The sequence below is a fragment of the Ostrea edulis genome, chromosome 7, assembly GCF_947568905.1.
Source record: "Ostrea edulis chromosome 7, xbOstEdul1.1, whole genome shotgun sequence".
NCBI classification, from domain to species: Eukaryota; Metazoa; Mollusca; class Bivalvia; order Ostreida; family Ostreidae; genus Ostrea; species Ostrea edulis.
The window spans coordinates 27,155,200-27,177,074 of record NC_079170.1 but is presented as its reverse complement, the minus strand read 5'-3'; the positions used below and the strand labels follow the sequence as shown (position 1 = coordinate 27,177,074).

Here is a 21,875-nt window from a genome sequence, read left to right as displayed (position 1 = left end):
ATTTATGTTCTCCTTCGTTACACTCATCCGAACATAAAATATTTCTATTCTAAGCATCTTAAAGAATAAACAACAGAACAGAGGTATAGAATGTGTTGAGCGCCTATCAACCGGTCCATGTGTAGAGCACCTACATGTATCAACCATTTTATTTTGCTATATGTACAATTAATACGCGATTTTATTATCGATGTACTGAAAATAGACCCCAAGAAGTATTTACAAACATAAGCTACAAAATACAATGTGAAATATTGAGTATAAATGTAATATATCGCATTTTATTCATAAATTAAAATAAGTGTTATCTTGCATGAAGTTTGTTCAAAGCCTATGTTTTCAATTTGATAAATCGTAACACATTTAGCGTCATAATGTTTAATTACAGGCAAATGAAAATGACACCCAGCCATACAGAAACAGTAGTTAAATATGAGCACGGACGGCCTTAAATAGCAAGTAATTATGAAAAAGAATGAAATATGTCAATACCTTATCTTCGCATGATTTGTTTAATTGGCTTTTATGTACACTGCGTTTGCTCAGCAACTCAACAAGAAGATCCATCGAATCTACAATGTTTCAATTTGTACATCAGTGTAACCGAGGAGGAAGGCAGATGTTGGTTTCATTAATTTATTCAGTAGAAAATAAAGGCATTGACCTACAATAACGGATAAATAATATTACAAATCAAGAAAGAAAAACATAAGTTGTTATAAAATTTAAAAATTCATTTCAAAATTAAGGATTTTCTCCCTCATGCATAGCTCTTATCCTTAGACAAATTTGACTCCACATTTTGGGCCGCTGTTTTTCGCTATAATTAGCTCTAAAACTTCATTGTTATTTCGGATTTCAAACATTTCGGTTGAGCATCACTGAAGAGACATTATTTGTCGAAATGCGCATCTGGTGCATCAAAATTGGTACCGTAGGAGTTTTACATAAGTGAAATATGACAATTGTAAATTTTACCCAAAGTAAACATTTTAGAAGCATGCTATACTTTATACAAATATGTACATATGTTTTGTAAACAATTTAGATTAAGATCTTACAGACTCATATAATCATTACGACTTTGAAAGCAAAATCACAATAAAGTAAATAACTTGCAATCAAAATAATTACGTATATCAGCTTTTTATATGGAAATGAAACATATACTTAAATATAGAAATAACATACCATAAGATGCGGAAGATATCAGCTGGTTGTAACTCTTCAAAACGTATTACTGCTCTAACTACATAGGTAAGCGCGGTAGATTTATACATGTACTAAAATACTATTATTGGTTAAAGAAATATGAAATGACCAATGAAATCAAAGAACCAATGAAATAACAGAATAAAACTTTACTCAGACAACTCATTCCACATGCGCAATTGAACTTACGGTAAATTGAATTTTATGATTGTATTTAGCAAAACGATAAATGAAAAATATCAAAACGAATAAATACATATAGAAATTCATATTAATACTATCACATTCTCCCCATGAAAATTGTTAATCTGTCCTCAGATTACAGAAACATCACATCTAAAAACAATAAATACATATAGAAATTCATACTATCACATCAATAACGGCTAAGTACCACAAGAATGAAATGTTTAAGTGGAACAAATAAATTAATAACATATATGCATTCTTTTTGCGTATTGTGTATAACGCTATAAACACTCCTAATTTTGTGCAGAATAGATATAGTGATAATCCTTATAAAATTAATTAATAACTTATAACATAGAACTAATCAACAATATACAATTATCAAAATTAATCCCATACATTACATGAGAGAGAGAGAGAGAGAGAGAGAGAGAGAGAGAGAGAGAGAGAGAGAGAGAGAGAGCTATGTTTACTAGTAGGTCAATTTGCCTCGGACTACATTTACAAAATAGATTTGATCGACTTTGTTGTTGCTGGTCAGTTTTCAAGTGTTGACCACGTGATATAAATTGTAACACGGAACTATCTTAAAAAAAAAACCCCACAACATAATCGGCTGAGGAAACATAATATTCTTGCAACTAAAGGGAACTATTGAGTACTTGTAAGGACACAAACTCGGCTCTAATACTAGAAGCACATACCTTTACGAGATCTATAACTTAAAGGTCATCTTCGTGGCTAGAAATCTATTGTACGTCCTACATATTATTATATCGTTCAAACCACTTATTATCTCGTACGTACGACTTAGTGTATGTCGTTTGTATGACTTATTATCTCGTTATAATGATTTATCATATCGTTACTACGACTTATTATGTCGTACGTACGACTTATTATCTCGTCCATACGACTTATTATCTCGTTTGTATGATTAAGTATCTCGTTATTACGAGATGTTATAGTGTTATTACAACTTAGTATCTTGTTATAACGACTTATTATGTCGTTCGTAGAACTAAGTGTTTCTCCTCCGTACGAGTTAGTATGTCATTATTATGACTTGTTATTTTGTTCGTACGACTTATTATCTCGAAATTACAACTTATTATCTCGTTAAAACGACTTATTATCTCGTACGTACGAAATGTTATCTCGTGATAACGACTTATTATCTCGTGCGTACGACATATTATCTCGTACGTATGACTTAGTATCTCGTACGTAAGACATAGCAAAAAACTATATCAATTGGCAGTAATACGCTTCCGTAACTTTTACCTCTTAAATGTATATTATTGTTTTCTCATTTCTAAAATGCTGATTAAAAATTCCCCAAGCTTGGTTAAAAACATGTTATCGTCGTTTGACATCAGCCACAGAAATTTTTCTTTACTTAAGAAATCTAAAAAGTTTGTATTACATTTGAAAATATGAAAAAGGTCTGACTTTCATTTGTATATAAAGGACAACCAATAAGTGATTGTATCTCATCTCCCACACAATTCGTGTCATGCATATTGCAAATCATATTGTTTCGCTCAAGTATAGCTTTTTTCCACTTTCAGTGTTAGTTATTTTTTCATACCTCCCACTCTCAAATCTGAGATTGTGAGCACTTATTCTAAATTTGCATATTATCTTTTGTTGTTCATAATTTTTCAAAAATAAATACTTTTCAGTATTGAAGTTTTGTTTGAGATCGAAATAAGTGGTCAATTTGCCAGTGATGCAGCTTTTTAGCATATATGCTTATTTTATATCATCATGTCTTTTATAATTAAATCAATTCGTACAGATTTGAGAAACTATTTCTGGGTGTAGTGGGTCACCTTAAAAGCGAGTATTGCGTTATTTTCGGATATTACCTTAAAACGGAGGTCCCCTGTCGTGGCAGGCGTTGGCATATTAAAGAATCCACCCTGGTACGGCCCTGAGCGCTTATAAAGCATAGTTACAAACCTACAGTTGGTGACGTCTCATTGAGTGAAAAGTTCTCGAAGGGACTTCAAACAAACATATGAACAAGGTCAAACATCATAATAATAAATAAACGGCTTTACCATATAGAATTTATATATACATAGTGTGTTATTAAGGTTCATGACATATTTGACAGGTTAGGTTTTCTTAAGAGTGGTTCAAACTCCAAGGTTAGGGTCACAAGGTTAGAAACTTTAAAAATCATACTCCAAGGTCATACTCCAAGGTCAAGTTCACAAGGTTAAATATCGTGCATGAAATTTAAAGCTCTACTAAAGGTAATTTATATACAAATTGTGAAAGCACTACCTTATATAGTTCATGAGGTAAGATAGGTTACGTTTTCTTAAAAGTAAGTTAAACTCCTGAACTATTTAAGGCCAAGATCAAAAGGTTAAACGCTTTGGCGCAAAAATAAGGTCTTGTCACAAGCTTTAAGGAATGTGGATATGAATTATGACAGCTCTATCAATCACTATTCAAAAGTTATGAGCAATATCACAGTTAAATGTTGAGACATACTTACAGGCAGGACAATATCATATGCTCTGACCATTGTCGCGGGAGCTTAATTTTCTTTTATCCACACAACATGGGAACATTTGCATTGGGATTTCTTTTAGTGTGGCCCTGTTACTCTAGAGAAGAATTTCATTTCATGTATATTCCCATATAAAACTCTGTAATTAAAAGATTTATATAGCGCCCTATCAGCATTAGTTCTCTAAAGCGCTTTACAAATGTGAAAGAAGAGATAATATGAAATCGATGTGTACATACATGTGAATAAAATATTCATAGTATTACAATTAAAATGCATAATTATTATTATTAATATATAACGCCCAATGTAATGATATGATTACCCAAATAACATATAAAAGAATTTAAAACAACCTTTATGAATAATTAAATACGTAGAAAGGACATCGGTATAATAGCAAACTACAGGTTTCTTTTAATACAGCACTGTAAGAGCTGTATGTGCATTGTAATTGTGGCCCCACCCTACCTCATGGGTAGCGGAATTGAACAAACATAAATGTCCTTTGCTCAATGATGATTTGTGAAAAAAAAATTGATTGCAATTGGTCCAGTGTTTCTTCGAAGATAGTTAAGCATGAGACTGGGAGTGTTAGATTGGAGGAGGAGTGGTAGCTTTCCACTTTCACGCCATGGTTTCAATCCACCAGTTCAAGCTTACATTCTTACTATTCATTACTTTTATAAAAAAAAAGTGGAGGGTGTAAATTTACCCATATAACTAATGTTGCATTTGAAAATAACTAATAGTAACATTGCATGTATTTGAATAACGGAAAGCGAATAAAAAATGAACACTCAACTGACAACTGAAAAATGTAAGAATAAAATTATGAATATTGACTCAATGTATTTTTGATGGATGAACGAGCTCCCTAAATTTAGGAAGGGAAATCGAAGCCTAGGCAAAAATATGTTTTAAGGTAAATATAGATGGCTATATCCCATCACCGAAATATTTAATATTTTGAAAGTTTTGTGAACACAACGTGGTATTTTTTATTAGTGTCTATTTAACATTTATTTATTTTTGCTTTTCAAGAATTTTACACAATTTGGTAAAGCTATCCTTACTAGACTTTAAAAATGATGCCCTCTTTAATCATAGATTTATTGTAAATTTTAGCAAATTTTGACCATCAGGTTACAATCCTCATAATGGTCTATTCATGGTTTCAGATGTTCTATAATACCTTTCGAGTTAATCACATTAGAATTCAAAATCATGGGGGTATTGCAAGACGTATCACAAAAAGCTCATAGAAAGAAAGTGAGGACCTCTTAAGTTGTCTGAACTTGTACTCAAACCTATTGTATATTATATATGCAATGAAATCAAATCCAGGAAATTGACCATCAGATATATAAGATAAGACTGTCTCCCTCCAAAAAAAAAAGATAGAGAAAAACCAGCAACAATTGATATAAGTATATATATACAAGTAGTTTTAGTTTTACATCTAGTTAAAGAAATCAAACATGATTTGATCTTTTGGTATAATTGTGATTTTAGATTGTGTAAAGTGACAATATCTACTTTTTGAAAAAAAAGGTACAGATGTGCGTGTGCAAGATTTACTCTCATAAGATTTCACATAAAATATGCAGGGATATTTCATAGACATAATAATTATCATGAATATATACTTGTATATTTCACTGACTTTCTGTGTATTTCTGCGTATTTTTCTATTTAATTATTTATTCGCATTTATTATTTATTCGTTTAAATATTTATTTTAAATAAATTTATTGATAAACATATGCATTTTTACTCCTTATTATTCATTTCTGCATTGACAAAAATGCATGTATTTATTATTTTTATTTTATTCATTTTTCCTGATAACACTATTCCCTACTATAAACTTGATAATGAAAAACAAAACTTAGATGTTTACAATGGTGACAGTATCAGAATGATGTTTTTCAGAGAAATATATAAATATATATATTTTTTATTTTGCTGTTGAATATTAGAATTTACCTTAGATATGCAGAACAGGAAAATCATCATAGAGTTCACAGCTATTTGGTCTAGTGATACTTTTAATCAATACTCAGGTGACCGATGAGGCCTGAGAGCCTCTTGTTTTTAATATGTGTTCCATATCCTTGGTAGGTTGAAGTTAATGCTACAAAAATATTTTATTACTCTGAAATCTGCCTGGATAGGAAGGAAAAAGTCTTCCATGTAACTGGCGTCAATTATATAGGAATTTAGGCAATTAAAATGAAAACAATACACACGACAACACAAAACTGTCTGTATATAAACAAAACATACGCACCCACGACAAATCGATCTTTCATTCACAGGCTTAATACACAGTAGGTAAGTTCAATGTTTTTCTATCATTTTCTGTTAGTTTATTTAAACTCACGAAAAGACAAGTGCAAAATTGAGTTTCATAAAAGTTTGTTTGAACAACTAATATGATGAATACTATGAACAATGTTGTTACGTTTGATATGAAGGATTATATGATAAAATACACGTGCTAGGCACTGTATACTTTCTTTTGGAAGGAATGTGTTTTTGTACTATGAATAGAATAACACGAGAGTTAGTGAGTTAGCGAATCCGCCATGTTTCCATTGTTGTTATCTCCCTGTAACACAAACAACCTAGAAATAGAAAAATGCTTCTCATCTTCATAAAATGTATAATAATGCAGATTTAAATCAAATTGATGACTCAGTTTTTATCAATAATGTTTGTAATTCCAAACGACAAACAGCAAAATTTCATAATACCAGACAAAAATATTTAAGGAAGGCCACAAAATTCAGTTATGCATAATCATGCACATTAACATGATTGTACATATCTAATAAATGGTTGGTGGGATTCTTAATTATAGTATAACTATCTACAGCCCAGTAGCTAAGTACTTCGTTACTAGCTTGAAAATACGGATGTATATTTAATTAATGTTATAATATTTAGAAATTCATTTCAAAATTAAGGATTATCTCCCTCATGCATAGCTCTTATCCTTAGACGAATTTGATTCCACTTTTTTTGGCACGCTGTTTTTGGCTATAATAGCTATAAAACTTCATTGTTATTTCGGATTTCAAACATTTCGGATGAGGATCACTGAAGAGACATTATTTGTCGATATGCGCATCTGGTGCATCAAAATTGGTACCGTATAAGTTTTACATTATGACCCCTGGGTCGAGGCCTCTGCTGGTGGACTGTTAGTCCCCGAGGGTCTCTACAGCCCAGTAGCTAAGTACTTTGTTACTAGCTTGAAAATACAGATGTATATATAATTGTTCTTATAAAATTTAGAAATTCATTTTTCAAAATTAAGGATTATCTCCCTCATGCATAGCTCTTATCCTTAGACGAATTTGACGCCACTTTTTTTTGGTACGCTGTCTTTGGCTATAATAGCTCTAAAACTTCATTATTATTTCGGATTTCAAACATTTCGGATGAGCATCACTGAAGAGACATTATTTTATCGAAATGCGCATCTGGTGCATCAAAATTGGTACCGTATAAGTTTTACATAATATTGTTATGGTCAGGGGTTGTTTCCATGGAAACGTAGTTATTAACATTTATAAAAGATGTCATTTTTTCGACAGGAGAGACCTCCTTTCTGTGATAAAATGATTTTCAGAAGAATTTAATTACTTTCATCTTAGCATCATATTCCCTTAACCCCCTTTCTCCCCTACAAGATACCCTTCATTGTATACTATATAACATGTTGCAAACAGCGTACACAATTCATTGATGATTTTAAAATGAAATTCTGATAAACGCAGTTAAATAGATAATATATGCATAAGTTAGTAATTTTGTGTATTTTTGTGTGTAATTGGTATACAATGAAGAAAGCATTTGAGAACTATTTGTGAAAAATATGATAAATAAGAGTACGTCAACTGGGTATGGTTTACAATATTATGATTTTGTGTACAATATGATATATTTTGTAAGATATGATATATTGGTTATTTTTGGAGATTAGTAATATGTGATTCATAATGATGATTGATTCGAAAATAAGTTTGACGAATGCAAACGAGACAATAGAGACCCTAACATCTAATTTAACACTTTCAACATTTTGACTACATTAATAAAAATTGTGAACTGATCTGAAGATATTGCAAATTTTTGTCGCTCATATCAGAGAAATATGTAAAGTATTTAATATATGTTTTTCAGAAGAAACATGATGAAGTGTGTTCTTTTTCTTGCTGTACTGGGATTCGTTTCTGGTTGTCGTAAGTATGATTACAATCTTGTTACTTTTGTAATTGAAGGAATAAAAAAATAAAATGAAGATAAAATAGCCACTGAATATATAGCGCATGAGTAATGAAGAGCGGAGATTATAAATAAAGGATATTATTATTATTATTAAGATTATGAACAGTGATCAATCTCAAATATCCCATGAAGAGTACAAAATGAAGAATAGGGAAAATACAAAAAATAGGGGAAATACGAATCCCTGTACACTCCAGAAATGAGATAAGGTGACTACGCGGAGTAATCATCCTCTTTTCCGGTCACATTCGCCGTGATTCCTACATCTTAATCATGTAAACAGAGTAATCCGCAGTCAAAATGAGTATACTAAAAGCAGTCAAACAATTGGTATGGAATACGTCAGCCAGCATTCGACCTAATGACAGGTTGTATTTGCAAATTAGAGTATTAATTTGCAAAATTCTGACAACACCCGAGACTTTTGAAACCCCTCTAACTTTAGCTTATTTAGCTTGCCTTGATTAAACATTCATTATATACAGAACATGTTCTCGCGTATTAAATCAGTTGAGAGACATAAACACCATATGCAGGTGATAATGGAGTATTGTTACATAAATATTCAAAGTTGGTGATGGGAAAGCTGAATTCAACATAAAGTTGAGTTGTCAGTTGTCGTGAACATCTGTGCTCAATGAGATATCAAAATATGAATTGGGTATGGAAAATACTCTTTGGTGTCTTTTATTTCGAGTCCATATGGATATATGAAATCAACATATTAATAAAAATAGACATTGATAAAAAATAAAACGTCGATATATCTAAACACACCAGACCACAACCAGATATTTTTTCTTCTCGTGTAAAAGATTTTGAATGAATTCTGTCTCATAGGAATGTTAAAACAATTCGGCTAATAAATGAGCACAATTCGTGCCATTGGGAATTTCAAAGGACTGTTTAAAGACTTGATCTCCAAAGAATTTGTTGATATTGTCAATGAAGAACTCCTGCCTCATTTTTATATCAACTTGAGAGCACTGACATGTAGAATGAAAATTATGTCAAAGAAAGAAATTTGTTAATGAATCTCACAACATATTAACATTTAGGTGTTTCACTTTTATCGAAAGAGCAGCTATTTAAGATGTTAAAAAGCTAGTCTTTAATTCCTTGTGAGGAATGATCGTGTAAAGTGTTGAACATCATCCGTTTTGATGCTCTTCTTTAGGGAAAAGTTTGTGATTTAAAAGTTTTGAAAGGTTATTTGGAATGTTAGAGAATCCACATTGGATTCACATCACTTCTCGCATATGTTGTGATAGAATACGTTTGAAGTATCTCAATGAAAGCAGTTGATATATCTCCAAGGAACAAAAATAGGGGTTAAGTAAATCATTTACTGGGTATACCTCTTTAAAGGTTTTTGTGAAGTTTTGGATCAAATGCAGATTTCAAAGGATAAAGATTGATTGACTATTATTTCTTGTAAAATACTAGAGTATTGTTTCCCTTCTATGAGCAAATATATTGACTTAAAACTATATTACTAGTATCTGCTGACGGTAGTTGGCATAGGATATTAAGTACATGGTCACATTTGCCAAATTATGTTACAATTCATTGTCGTTTTGAGTATTTTGTCACATAATGATTTGAAATGAAAAGACGTTAGATTTACGTATTTTGAAAAAGAGAAAGCAGAAAGTCTTTATGATATTAGAATAACGTTATCAATATATTTCTGTACACAAGATACTGATATGAATAATGATTAGAATACTTGTACTAGACATTAGAAGAGAGGTGAAGATAAAGAACAGTGATCAATCTGATAACACCAATAAGCAATTCAAAATAAAGTTGGTAAAAACTGTCCCCTTGATACATCTAGGAGGAGTAGGGATCTTGATCAGGTAAACGGAGTTATCTGTAGTCACAATTAGTGTCCCAAACGGACTAACAATCGGTCTGAAACACTTTAGATACCATTTGACCCAACGATAGGTTGTATTGGCAACCTAAATCGTTATAACACTAGATATATTTCGCTTAGGTATGATGATATACAATGCCATGAAATAAACCCTGCATATTGTTTGTGGCAACATTGGGAATTTCTACGCTTTGGAAATTTTAGAAAATTAAAATTTTTAAAAGGATATTAACAAAATGCACAAAGTTCTAAGATGTAATTCATGTTTAGCAGAGAGAGGAGCGAGTGTTGCTTTCACAGCCCTTCTGTCCAAAGCCACAACAGTGACCGCTCACGCTGTGGTGAAGTATCATCACGTGTTGACAAATTGGGGCGGAGCCTATCAACCAACAACTGGTGTTTTTACTGCCCCCTATAACGGTCTCTACAGCTTCTCCTGTAGCTTGATGAGTCACCCAGAGAATCATGTTCATCTAGGAATAATGAAGAGTGATATCGGATTGTCCGTGGTGTTTTCTAATGCAAAAACCTATCCACAATCCAGTCAGACCTTACAGTTATTACTAAACAAAGGCGACAAAATATGGATTCGGAACAATAATGGCCGTGCATCAAGTATCCATGACCGTAGTGTGTCTAATTATAATGTGTTTTCTGGTTTTCTAATAGATCAACTGTAAACTTTTGTTGAAAAGAAATAAAAGATATTGGAAAGGAAGACCTATTGTATTTGACATAGTTATAGAAAATTCAAATGTTCATGAATTACTTTGATTCGTGTTTTGTAACAGCCATGAGATAATGTCACAATTTGAACTTACAGTCAAACTGATTTACAGTCAAATAACTATCGGTAAATCAGAAAAAGTTTTTAATTTTAGATCACCTGACTCATACACCTTTTTTATTTCACATTCTTCCATTGGAAATGTTATTTTGAAAAGCAGCAGTTCCGAGTTTCTACGTGAAATGGACACTCTTAAAGATAATTTATTTCTGGCATGCTTTCCAAACACCTCGTCAGAAAAAAAATAGTTGATTTCCAAGAAACGTAAAATACCCAGCTTCTGGACGATACGACAGATTCAACTAGGAAAACACATTATGAATTTATGAAGTATTCACCCGAGATAAAAATTACTATTAAATTTGCTTTTTATTGCTAGAAGGTTTCATTGTGCAACGACATCAAATCGATCGAATGACCGATATATTGGGAAAGTAAAACATTGGATTAAGAACATTTTGCGACTTTCATTGCATAATGCAATATGCATCAACAATGTTCAGGAAATAAGAAAAACTCAGTACTACTATATCTATAATATCCTGCATATATGTCATATTGGATTCCTTGTTTGTTTTCCTAATATTGAATAAAAAGGCGAAGATAAGAGTGATAACTCTCACAAATTCTATAACAAATACGAAATTGAGAGCAGGGCAAACACGGACTCCTGAATATGCAGGAGGTGGGATAATGTGTTTAGGAGTAACTGTCTCCTGTTTACTAGGCACATTCACTGTGCGCCCTGCATATTGATCAGGTAAACGGAGTAATGCGTAATGAAAATCAATTTGTGCAAAACCAACGGCTTAACAATTAGTATGAAACACACGAGGCAGCCTTGAACCTAACGAGAAATAGTATGTGCAAATTAAATCATTGTAAGGACATCGAATTTGGAAAAAACTTACTTTAAATGAGACTGTTAAAACCACTGTAACACCGACTTGTTTGTCAGTATCCTGCCCCAATTACAATATTTATCATATGCAGAACATGCTCTATGTTATTGATAAAGTTGAGAGACATAAATACTATACACATATGATAATGGAATATTTCTACAGAGATATGGGAAGTTGACGATGGAAAAACTGAAGTCATACCGTTTGTCTCAAAATCTTCTTGCTAGTTTACCGTTGACAGGTATGTTCCATGAAATATCCAAAAATGAAGCAGGTATGGAAAAAGGATTTGGTGTCTTTTGCTTCGAGTTCTCTGGGATATATGGAATGAACATATGGATGGAAATGAACATTGTAATAAATATAACGTCATCAATACACATTTATTATTTTTTAAACAATATATTTTTCGATTCTGAATGGAATTAGGCAGCAAAGTAAACATATGTTAGCCTTTTCCTAAATATAAATGCTGATTTAAAGTCCTCAGCAAGATATTTGCTCTCATGTAGAAGCGTCGGAATGAATTCTGACACTTAAAAATAGAAAACAAGGAACCTAATTCATTTCTATAGCAATTCCAAGAGACTGTTGGAAGATCCGATCTACGTAGATGTTGGCAATGAAAATCTCCAGCATCTTTGTAATACTTGAGCGTATGGCCAGATTGGTATTTAGTAAAGTAATATTTTTGTTTAATCTCCTATTTTTATTGAAGAAGCAGATTTCTGTTATACGAAAAAGAAAAATATTTCATTCATCGGGAGAATGGTAAGGTAAAATAAGGTACGTGTAAGTAATCGACATAAAAATATATCTCTATCATGCGGATCATGTACGGTAGATGACGACACAAGACATCTTCTGTATGATTGCAATAGTGTATCTGGGAAAAGAAATCTTCTTCCATGAAATTTGATATTACATGAAAAACTATTGTACTGGTTTTTATAGCGAAATTTGTGAAAGCAACATCTTTCAAGGTTTTCATTCTTTACATTGTTTTCTATGAACAAATGAAGAAAACGAACAATGATGAATCTAAAATTCTATAAAGAATAGAAAATTAAGAAAAGTGCAAACGAGTACTCCTCGACACATCAGCGGTAGGGTTAGGAACCTACAGTTCAGCCAACGCGGATCCCTTATTTACTGCGTCCCCGCGACGGAATGTTTATCCTTTCTGCATTACACTGTCGCAGTTTTTCATAGTAGGCTTCGCTTTTACTGCTGCGGATCAACTACATGCGCTAGTGTTTAAAGAGTTGGTAGCAGATCTTGCCTCTAATGACAGTTACTTCCATAGAAAAGTACGAGTAGAAGTTAAATCTTTAATGTTTTTAAATTAAACTTTTAGCAGTGTTTCAGAACAAATTATATCCGTATAATCAAAAATGATTTGCTTCAAAGATCGGGGCAGTGTGATATAGGTTTCCTATTGTAAGTGATTTTTTTTTAAAGTTTCATCTGCTGGAATTGAGTGATCGGCAATCAGAAGTTTAAGAAGTCAATTAGTATAAATATCTTCTTATTAGAAATTAATTTGAAAGTAGAGTTAAGAAAATATCAGATGACATGTCGACGAGATCTAGACCGTGAGGGTTCTGGCTTTCTCGATCATGGTTTAGGGTAGTTTTCTAGTCAGGGATCAAACATGCCAACTGTATGCCTTTCTTCTACATAGCTTTCATTGGATTTCAAAATTAATCAAAATGAATAATTGCATCGATTTTAAGATAAAACCCGTCTTTTATAATACACTTTCTGATGAATGCATCAATGATTGAAATAAATCTAAAACTAATTCTGAAACCTAACTATCCTATATCATTATCTTATTGCTCTTCAGTGTGCGTCAAGTCATGATAAGATAAAATAATGCAACTGCAATTTGTAAATTGGTATTAGGCGTTGAAATGCATGTATGATAACATCCTTTTATCCGATGAAAAGCCAATTTTCCATGTCAAATACATATACACTGAATTTGTTTTTTTTAGATATATTTCGTTTGATTGAATCCCATTTTTTTGTTTGAAATAATATAATTGAACTTAATGAAAATTTGTCTTCAATGAATTTTGATGAATTAAGGATGTCGTTTCCAAAAAAAAATAAATATCTCGTTGAATCTTTTCGTGTTTGTTTTAACACATTCATGTTGTATATCGTTTTATTTGTTGAAAGATGTATGTTTCATTAGAAAATGTATTGGTCGATATTTTGTAGGCCTTGTTTTGTTGTTGTATATAGTGTGGATCCATGGTTGGGTAATTTTGTGTCTAACCGTGGGTGTAAGTGTTGAAACACTCGGTTTACGAGGAATTTGAAGCGATATGACTTCTTTGCAAACATTACCCGAAATGTAGTCAAATTAAGATTGGATACCCTTCCCCATTTCTCTCATTCTCATTTTATTGATTGATTGTTTGATGTTTTCCGCCACACACAACAAGTTTTTAGTTATCTGGTGGCGCCCAGTTTTTGTTGGTGGAAGAAAAAACCCAGATACAAATGTACCTGGGAAGAGACCACCGACCTTCGGAAAGTAAACTGGGAAACTTTCACACTTACCGACACGAGCGGGATTCGAACCCGCGCCGACCAGAGGTGAGAGGCCGTGTGATTTTGAAAGTAAAACCTGAAAAACGGTATCATATCGACATGATTGATTCTCTTTGTATAGAATTGCGAGAATATTTCTACGCATTTTTTATTGCAGCAAATATTATTACGCAAAAAGTTATCATGACGTGAATAAAGTCAATAAAGCTGGAAGAAGGCGGTAAAATCATTCAAAGTATATTGATTTTTTCTGATCTCCTTGTACAAGTCGACATAATTTTGACGTTATAAACATTTCATTGGAAAATGACACTAATTTAATTTGCCATTTTGAGGTATAACACAACAACAAGAGGCAGTTATACGTTTCCGTAGATACTAAGTCATACGTATGAGATAATAATCGTAATTACGAGATAATAAGTCGTATAAACGACACATACTAAGTCGTACGTACGACATGATAAGTCGTTATAACGAGATACTAAATTGTATTAAAAGATGTATGTCGTAATAACGAGATACTAAGTCGTAATAACGAGATACTAAATCATACGAACGAGATAATAAGTCGCACGGACGATATAATAAGTCGTACAAACGATATCGTAAGTCGTATTAATGAGATAATAAGTCGTACGGACGAGATAATAAGTTGTACGAACGATATCGTAAGTCGTATAAACGAGATGATAAGTCGTACGAACGACATTATAAGTCGTAATAATGTTATACTAAGTTGTACATACAATATAATAAGTCGTGATAGTGAGATAATAAGTCGTACGAATGACATACTAAGTCGTTATAACAAGATACTAAGTACGATATGATAAGTCGTAATAACGAGGTATTAAGTCGTAATAACGAGATACTAAATCATACGAACGAGATAATAAATCGTTCGGATGACATAATATGTCACACGAACTTCATCGTAAAGGTGGCAGGGGACAGTTTCGTTGGTTCTGAAACATGTGGATAGGGGTATACATCAAAGTCAGATTATGACAGACTTATGAAAAATCATCTCCCTTTTATGTCAATACTTGTATTTCATATTAGTGTAGTTAATAAATTATGACACTGAATTACATGTAATCTATAAATACTGGTGCACAAAGCATACTCTGAGCAGCTCCCCTCTTTTTGCTTTGATTTTCTCTCATTTGGGCTAATTCGCACCACCCAAACACCATCACAGTACCAAACCTGGGGATTTAGACACTGTGCACAATCAAAAGCCCTATCTACCCTTCTCAAAAATTTACCTTTCATATGTGGCCATCCACCTTTCCTCACAGCTACAGATCTTTTGCTGGACCCTGCATGTTTTCACCGGAATTTCTTCAACAACTGACCACGTGTCTTAGTTTCGTAATTGCACCCATCTATATGCTAGAAATCATGGTGACACCTACATGTTGTATATCAACATTTTTATTAAGCACTCAGCTACATTTGACATGCATTCTAAATTGATTGTATACATTTTTACACATGAAATATCACTTCAAATATAGGGTATTTTCATTTTTTGAAACGTTGACCGGGCCTATAGTGCGAAACTGTCCCCACTACCTTTAAGTCATAACAATGAGATAATAAGTCGTACGAACGTAATAATGTTATACTAACTTGTACTTACAATATAATAAGTCGTGATAACAAGATAATAAGTTGTATTTACCAGATAACAAGTCGGACAAAAGACATAACGAGTAGTAGAAACGAGATATTAAGTCATAATAACGACATAATAAGTTGTACGAATGAGATAATAATGCGTTATCATGAGATAATATGTCGTACGAATGAGATACTAAGTCGTAATAACGAGATATTAAATCATACGAACGAGATAATTAGTCGTACGAATAGCATAGTAAGTCGTAATAACGAGATACTAAGTTGTAGGTACGATATAATAAGTCGAAATAGCGAGACAATAAGTCGTAATTACGAGATGATAAGTCGTACAAACGAGATACAAAGTCGTAATAACGAGATCATAATTCGTTATTACGACATATAATTAAACCGCATGGATTACATAATTTCACCAAACAAGTATGGACAGCGTATAAACAGCTGACGTGCTTGTAAAGTTTTATTTCAAGTTAGTATTTAAACACAAAGAAATTTAGCAGTCGCTTGTTTTTTTTATAATGGGATTGTTATTAGTATTAGAAGCTTGAGACGTCTTTTGGCAAAAAATGGATACAAACTTTTACATCTGTTGTGTATCAAGACAGGTTTTGTTGTTAATCGGGAGAGTGTTCGATTGTTGCTTCAAGTGATTGATCCCGGGGGCGTTAAACCAAGACAGCGAAACAGACTGCAGAGGCGAAAATACTTATGCAGTAGACCAGATTTTGTATGACACGTAAACTCTTATGATAGATTGAAGCCATATGGATTTTGCATTTAAACGGTTGTATAGATGGGTTCTCAAGAACATTCATATGGTTGGAAGTTTATACTTTTAACAGTGGATCTAACAACCATAATCAGAGGATCGAATCATGGTGGGAATTTTTCCGAAAGCATTGTAGCCAATATTGGATGAATACCTTTCAAACACTACGAGATGAAGGCAGTTTTACCTGTGGATTTGTAGACAAAAACAATCTTCAATTTTGCTTTATGCAAAGGATACAAGTATGTATAAACTGGTGAATATAAGTTTTTATTATATATACTATAAATAGATCACTATATTTATGTTCTCCTTCGTTACACTCATCCGAACATAAAATATTTCTATTCTAAGCATCTTAAAGAATAAACAACAGAACAGAGATCTAGAGCGCCTATCAACCGGTCCATGTGTAGAGCACCTATCAACCGGTCCATGTGTAGAGCACCTATCAACCGGTCCATGTGTAGAGCACCTATCAACCGGTCCATGTGTAGAGCACCTACATGTATCAACCATTTTATTTGCTATATGTACAATTAATACGCGACTTTATTATCGATGTACTGAAAATAGACCCCAAGAAGTATTTACAAACATAAGCTACAAAATACAATGTAAAATATTGAGTATAAATGTAATATATTACATTTTATTCATAAATTAAAATAAGTGTTATCTTGCATGAAGTTTGTTCAAAGCCTATGTTTTCAATTTGATAAATCTTTACACATTTAGCGTCATACCCTGGGATATCATAAACATATAAACAACAATGTTTAATTACAGGCAAATGAAAATGACCCCCAGCCAAACAGAAACAGTATTTAAGTATGAGCACGGACGGCCTTAAATAGCAAGTAATTATGAAAAAGAATGAAATATGTCAATACCTTATCTTCGCATAATTTGTCTAATTGGTTTTTATGTACACTGCGTTTGCTCAGCAACTCAACAAGAAGATCCATTGAATCTACAATGTTTCAATGTGTACATCAGTGTAACCGAGGAGGAAGGCAGATGTTGGTTTTATTAATCTATTCAGTAAAAAATAAGGCATTGACCTACAATAACGGATAAATAATATTACAAATCAAGAAAGAAAAACATAAGTAAAATATGACAATTGTAAATTTTACACACAGTAAACCTTTTAGAAGCATACTATACTTTATAAAAATATGTACATGTGTTCTGTAAATAATTTAGATTAAGATCTTACAGACACATATAATCATTACGACTTTGAAAGCAAAATTACAATAAAGTAAATAACTTGCAATCAAAATAATTACGTATATCAGCTTTTTATATGGAAATGAAACATATACTTAAATATAGAAATAACATACCATAAGATGCGGAAGATACCAGCTGGTTGTAACTCTTCAAAACGTATTACTGCTCTAACTACATAGGTGAGCGCGGTAGATTTATACATATACTAAAATACTATTATTGGATAAAGAAATATGAAATGACCAATGAAATCAAAGAACCAATGAAATAACAAAATAAAAATTTACTCAGCCAACTCATTCCAGATGCGCAATTGAACTTACGGTAAATTGAATTTCATGATTGTATTTAGCAAAACGATAAATGAAAAATATCAAAAAGAATAAATACATATAGAAATTCATATTTACACTATCACATACTCCCCTGGGAAATTGTTAATCTGTCCTCAGATTACAGAAACATCACATCTAAAAACAATAAATACATATAGAAATTCATACTATCACATCAGTAACGGCTAAGCACCACAAGAATGAGATGTTTAAGTGGAACAAATAAATTAATAACATATATGCATTCTTTTTGCGTATTGTGTATAACGCTATAAACACTCCTAATTTTGTGCAGAATAGATATCATTGTGATAATACTTATAACATAGAACTAATCAACAATATACAATTATCAAAATTAATCCCATATATTACATGAGAGAGAGAGAGAGAGAGAGAGAGAGAGAGAGAGAGAGAGAGAGAGAGAGAGCTATGTTTACTAGTAGGTTAATTTGCCTCGGACTACATTTACAAAATACATTTGATCGACTTTGTTGTTGCTGGTCAGTTTTCAAGTGCTGGCCACGTTATAGAAATTGTAACACGGAAATATCTTGGAAAAAAAACCCCACAACATAATCGCCTGAGGAAACATAATATTCTTGCAACTAAAGGGAACTATTGAGTACTTGTAAGGACGCAAACTCGTGTCAGGAAATTAAAATAGTTCCTGTCTGTACACTAGTTAACAACGGGCTCTAATACAAGAAGTGCATACCTTTACGAGGTCTATAAGTTAAAGGGCATCTGCGTGGCTAAAAATCTATTGCACATCCTACAGATTATTATATCGTTCAAACCACTTATTATCTCGTACGTACGACTTAGTGTATGTCGTTTGTATGACTTGTTATCTCGTTATAACGATTTATCATATCGTTACTACGACTTATTATGTCGTACATACGACTTATTATCTCGTCCTTACGATTTATTATCTCGTTTGTATGATTAAGTATCTCGTTATTACGAGATGTTATAGTGTTATTAGAACTTAGTATCTTGCTATAACGACTTATTATGTCGTTCGTACAACTAAGTGTTTCTCCTCCGTACGAGTTAGTATGTCGTTATTATGACTTGTTATTTTGTTCGTACGACTTATTATCTCGAAATTACAACTTCTTATCTCGTTATAACGACTTATTATCTCGTACGTTCGACATATTACCTCGTAAGTATGCCTTAGTATCTCGTACGTAAGACATAGCAAAAAACTATATCAATTGGCAGCAATACGCTTCCGTAAGTTTTACCTCTTACATGTATATTATTGTTTCTCATTTCAAAATGCTGATTAAAAATTCCCCAGCTTGGTTAACATGTTATCGTCATTTGACATAAACCACAGAAATTTTTCTTTACTTAAGAAATCTAAAAAGTTTGTATTACATTTAGAAATATGAAAAAGGTCTGCCTTTCATTTGTATATAAAGGACAACCAATAAGTGATTGTATCTCATCTCCCACACAATTCGTGTCATGCGTATTGCAAATTACTTTGTTTCGCTCAAGTATAACTTTTTTTCACTTTCAGTGTTAGTTATTTTTTCAGACCTCCCACTCTCAAATCTGAGATTGTGAGCACTTATTCTAAAGAACATGACCCACGAACCATGAAAAATGGCCTAGCCTGGGATATTGATAATTTCCGAAGATAATAATCTTCGGGATATAGGCTTTCTAGAAATGTTTTTCTTTTTTCCATATATTCTATACTTTTTTGTTAATATGACGTTGAATATTGTGGTATTTAATGTTTAAAAATTTACATTTCGGGATACACGTCACAACAATAAACCTCCAATGACCATGTACAATGTACATGAACCTATAAATCTCTGAATATATCAAGCTATATGCACTCAAATAGCTAGAATGGCTTATTCAATGATCATAACAAGCATTTTTGACCAAATTTGGGAAATAGAAATAAGAAATATTTGGGAAATGATGTTCAAAGCCGTGATTGTTCAACTTTACTTTTAAATTAGTTTTACTTGAATTTTAAAATACTGAAATAAGAAGAATAAATATAGTATGTAGTCTATTTACATGGTGAAAGAAGTGAATCATTGGAACAATTCTGTTTCATATCATATTCCAATTTTTTTTTTATTATTATTAAAACGACCGAGTATCGATATCAATGGTAACGAAATAAGTTGACACCGCGTCTCGTCAAAACATGTTCAATTCGAATTTACTCGGAATTACACGTTCAACGAGCATTTGCTGTGAAACCTGATTAAAGGAAACTTACTGTAGACACCTAATAGTAAGTATCAAATGATCTTTTTTGTTACATGTACATGTAGATTTCATGGCGTGAATAATAACAACACAACACCGATATAGGGGATCAGAGTCAGTATATTAATGACTCTGAAAATACGATTTGAGAAATGATACTGTATAAATTTTACTGTATTTATCTTGATCAATAATTGTATATTCCTATACGTATTAATCATGTAAAGATACTGAGGTCTTTTAACCAACAATTTTAAATGTTTGTGCTATACATTATTGACTGACAGAACGTAATTCATGAGCTGTGATCTAAAAATCTTTCAGGCATTAATATAGATTTTAATAGAATTACATCTAGATACAGATTTGAAATAGAATATATCCTAAGGCACTGCAGTTTTAAACTGTTTGGATTATATTGCATTTACATGTAATGTATACATGCTTGTAAATGCCACAGAATGAGAAATAATCTAAATTGGCCTATTTTCATAATGTTCCCAAAATAGAAGTATCATGTAAATCTATACAGGAAATAACATTTACAAATCATGTTTGTTGTTTGTTATTTGCCAGTTAAGTATCATAATGATAATACTAGTAGTTTATAATAAGTAAGTATTCTGCTAAAATCAAATACCCTTTTTATTGTCAACAAATACATCACTGGTAGAAAGGTTATAAAGCTTTTATCTAGCACAAATTTCCATATTCTACAGGTTTACATATGTCAGCAAGTCCTCAAAAGCAGCTTTAGGGGTTCCCAGGAGATGCTGATGCTCACTGTTAGACTTTCACTGTTGTCAAAATCCAACCTTATTTTCTCTTTTCTCAAAACTTCAGCTCTCAAAAACTTGATTGATTAATTATGTCACTCCTGTTTTGTTGAACATGGTGTTGTCAGCAATAGGTTGAAGTTCTTCTATGTCTTGTTGTAGGTGATTTGTACAGAAGCGAGCCCCGGCAGGAATGATGGCCTCTTTTGAAATGAAGATTTCATGCCTTACTCCTACTGGGACTACAACTAACTTCGGACCTGGTCACTCGCAGATACAGCATGAAGTGTGTCCTCTTGATGTACATGGGAATGGGAGTAATACAGAAGGGGGACTAATTGGAAGAACTGCTGCTGCTGGTGGTGGTGGTGCTGGACTGTCTTGAATATGTGGCCTAACCGACTTGATATTCTTCTGTTTAATATGGGAGCAACACACACACTCTGGCATCTATTGCACAGAAAATCATGATTAGATGTCGATGGTG

General features: G+C 32.4%; 1 protein-coding gene across 6 annotated transcripts in view; it reads left to right on the top strand.

Annotated features, from left to right (window-relative positions):
• The first annotated feature begins 398 nt into the window (after positions 1–398).
• LOC125653441 (complement C1q-like protein 3) overlaps positions 399–21,875 on the top strand; it is a 33,617-nt gene continuing 12,140 nt past the window's right edge. For 2 of the 6 annotated variants that reach the window (XM_056143813.1, XM_056143812.1), the window contains exon 1: positions 8,137–8,181. Coding sequence is in view for 4 of the 6 variants with exons in the window: in XM_056143809.1 (XP_055999784.1) it covers positions 8,130–8,181; positions 10,380–10,789 (462 nt within the window). In the remaining 2 variants the exon portion in view is untranslated. Of the gene's footprint in view, positions 460–6,239; positions 6,266–8,122; positions 8,182–10,379; positions 10,830–21,875 lie in introns of those variants that run through there. The other 4 variants (XM_056143811.1, XM_056143809.1, XM_056143810.1 and 1 more) reach the window with 4 other exon arrangements.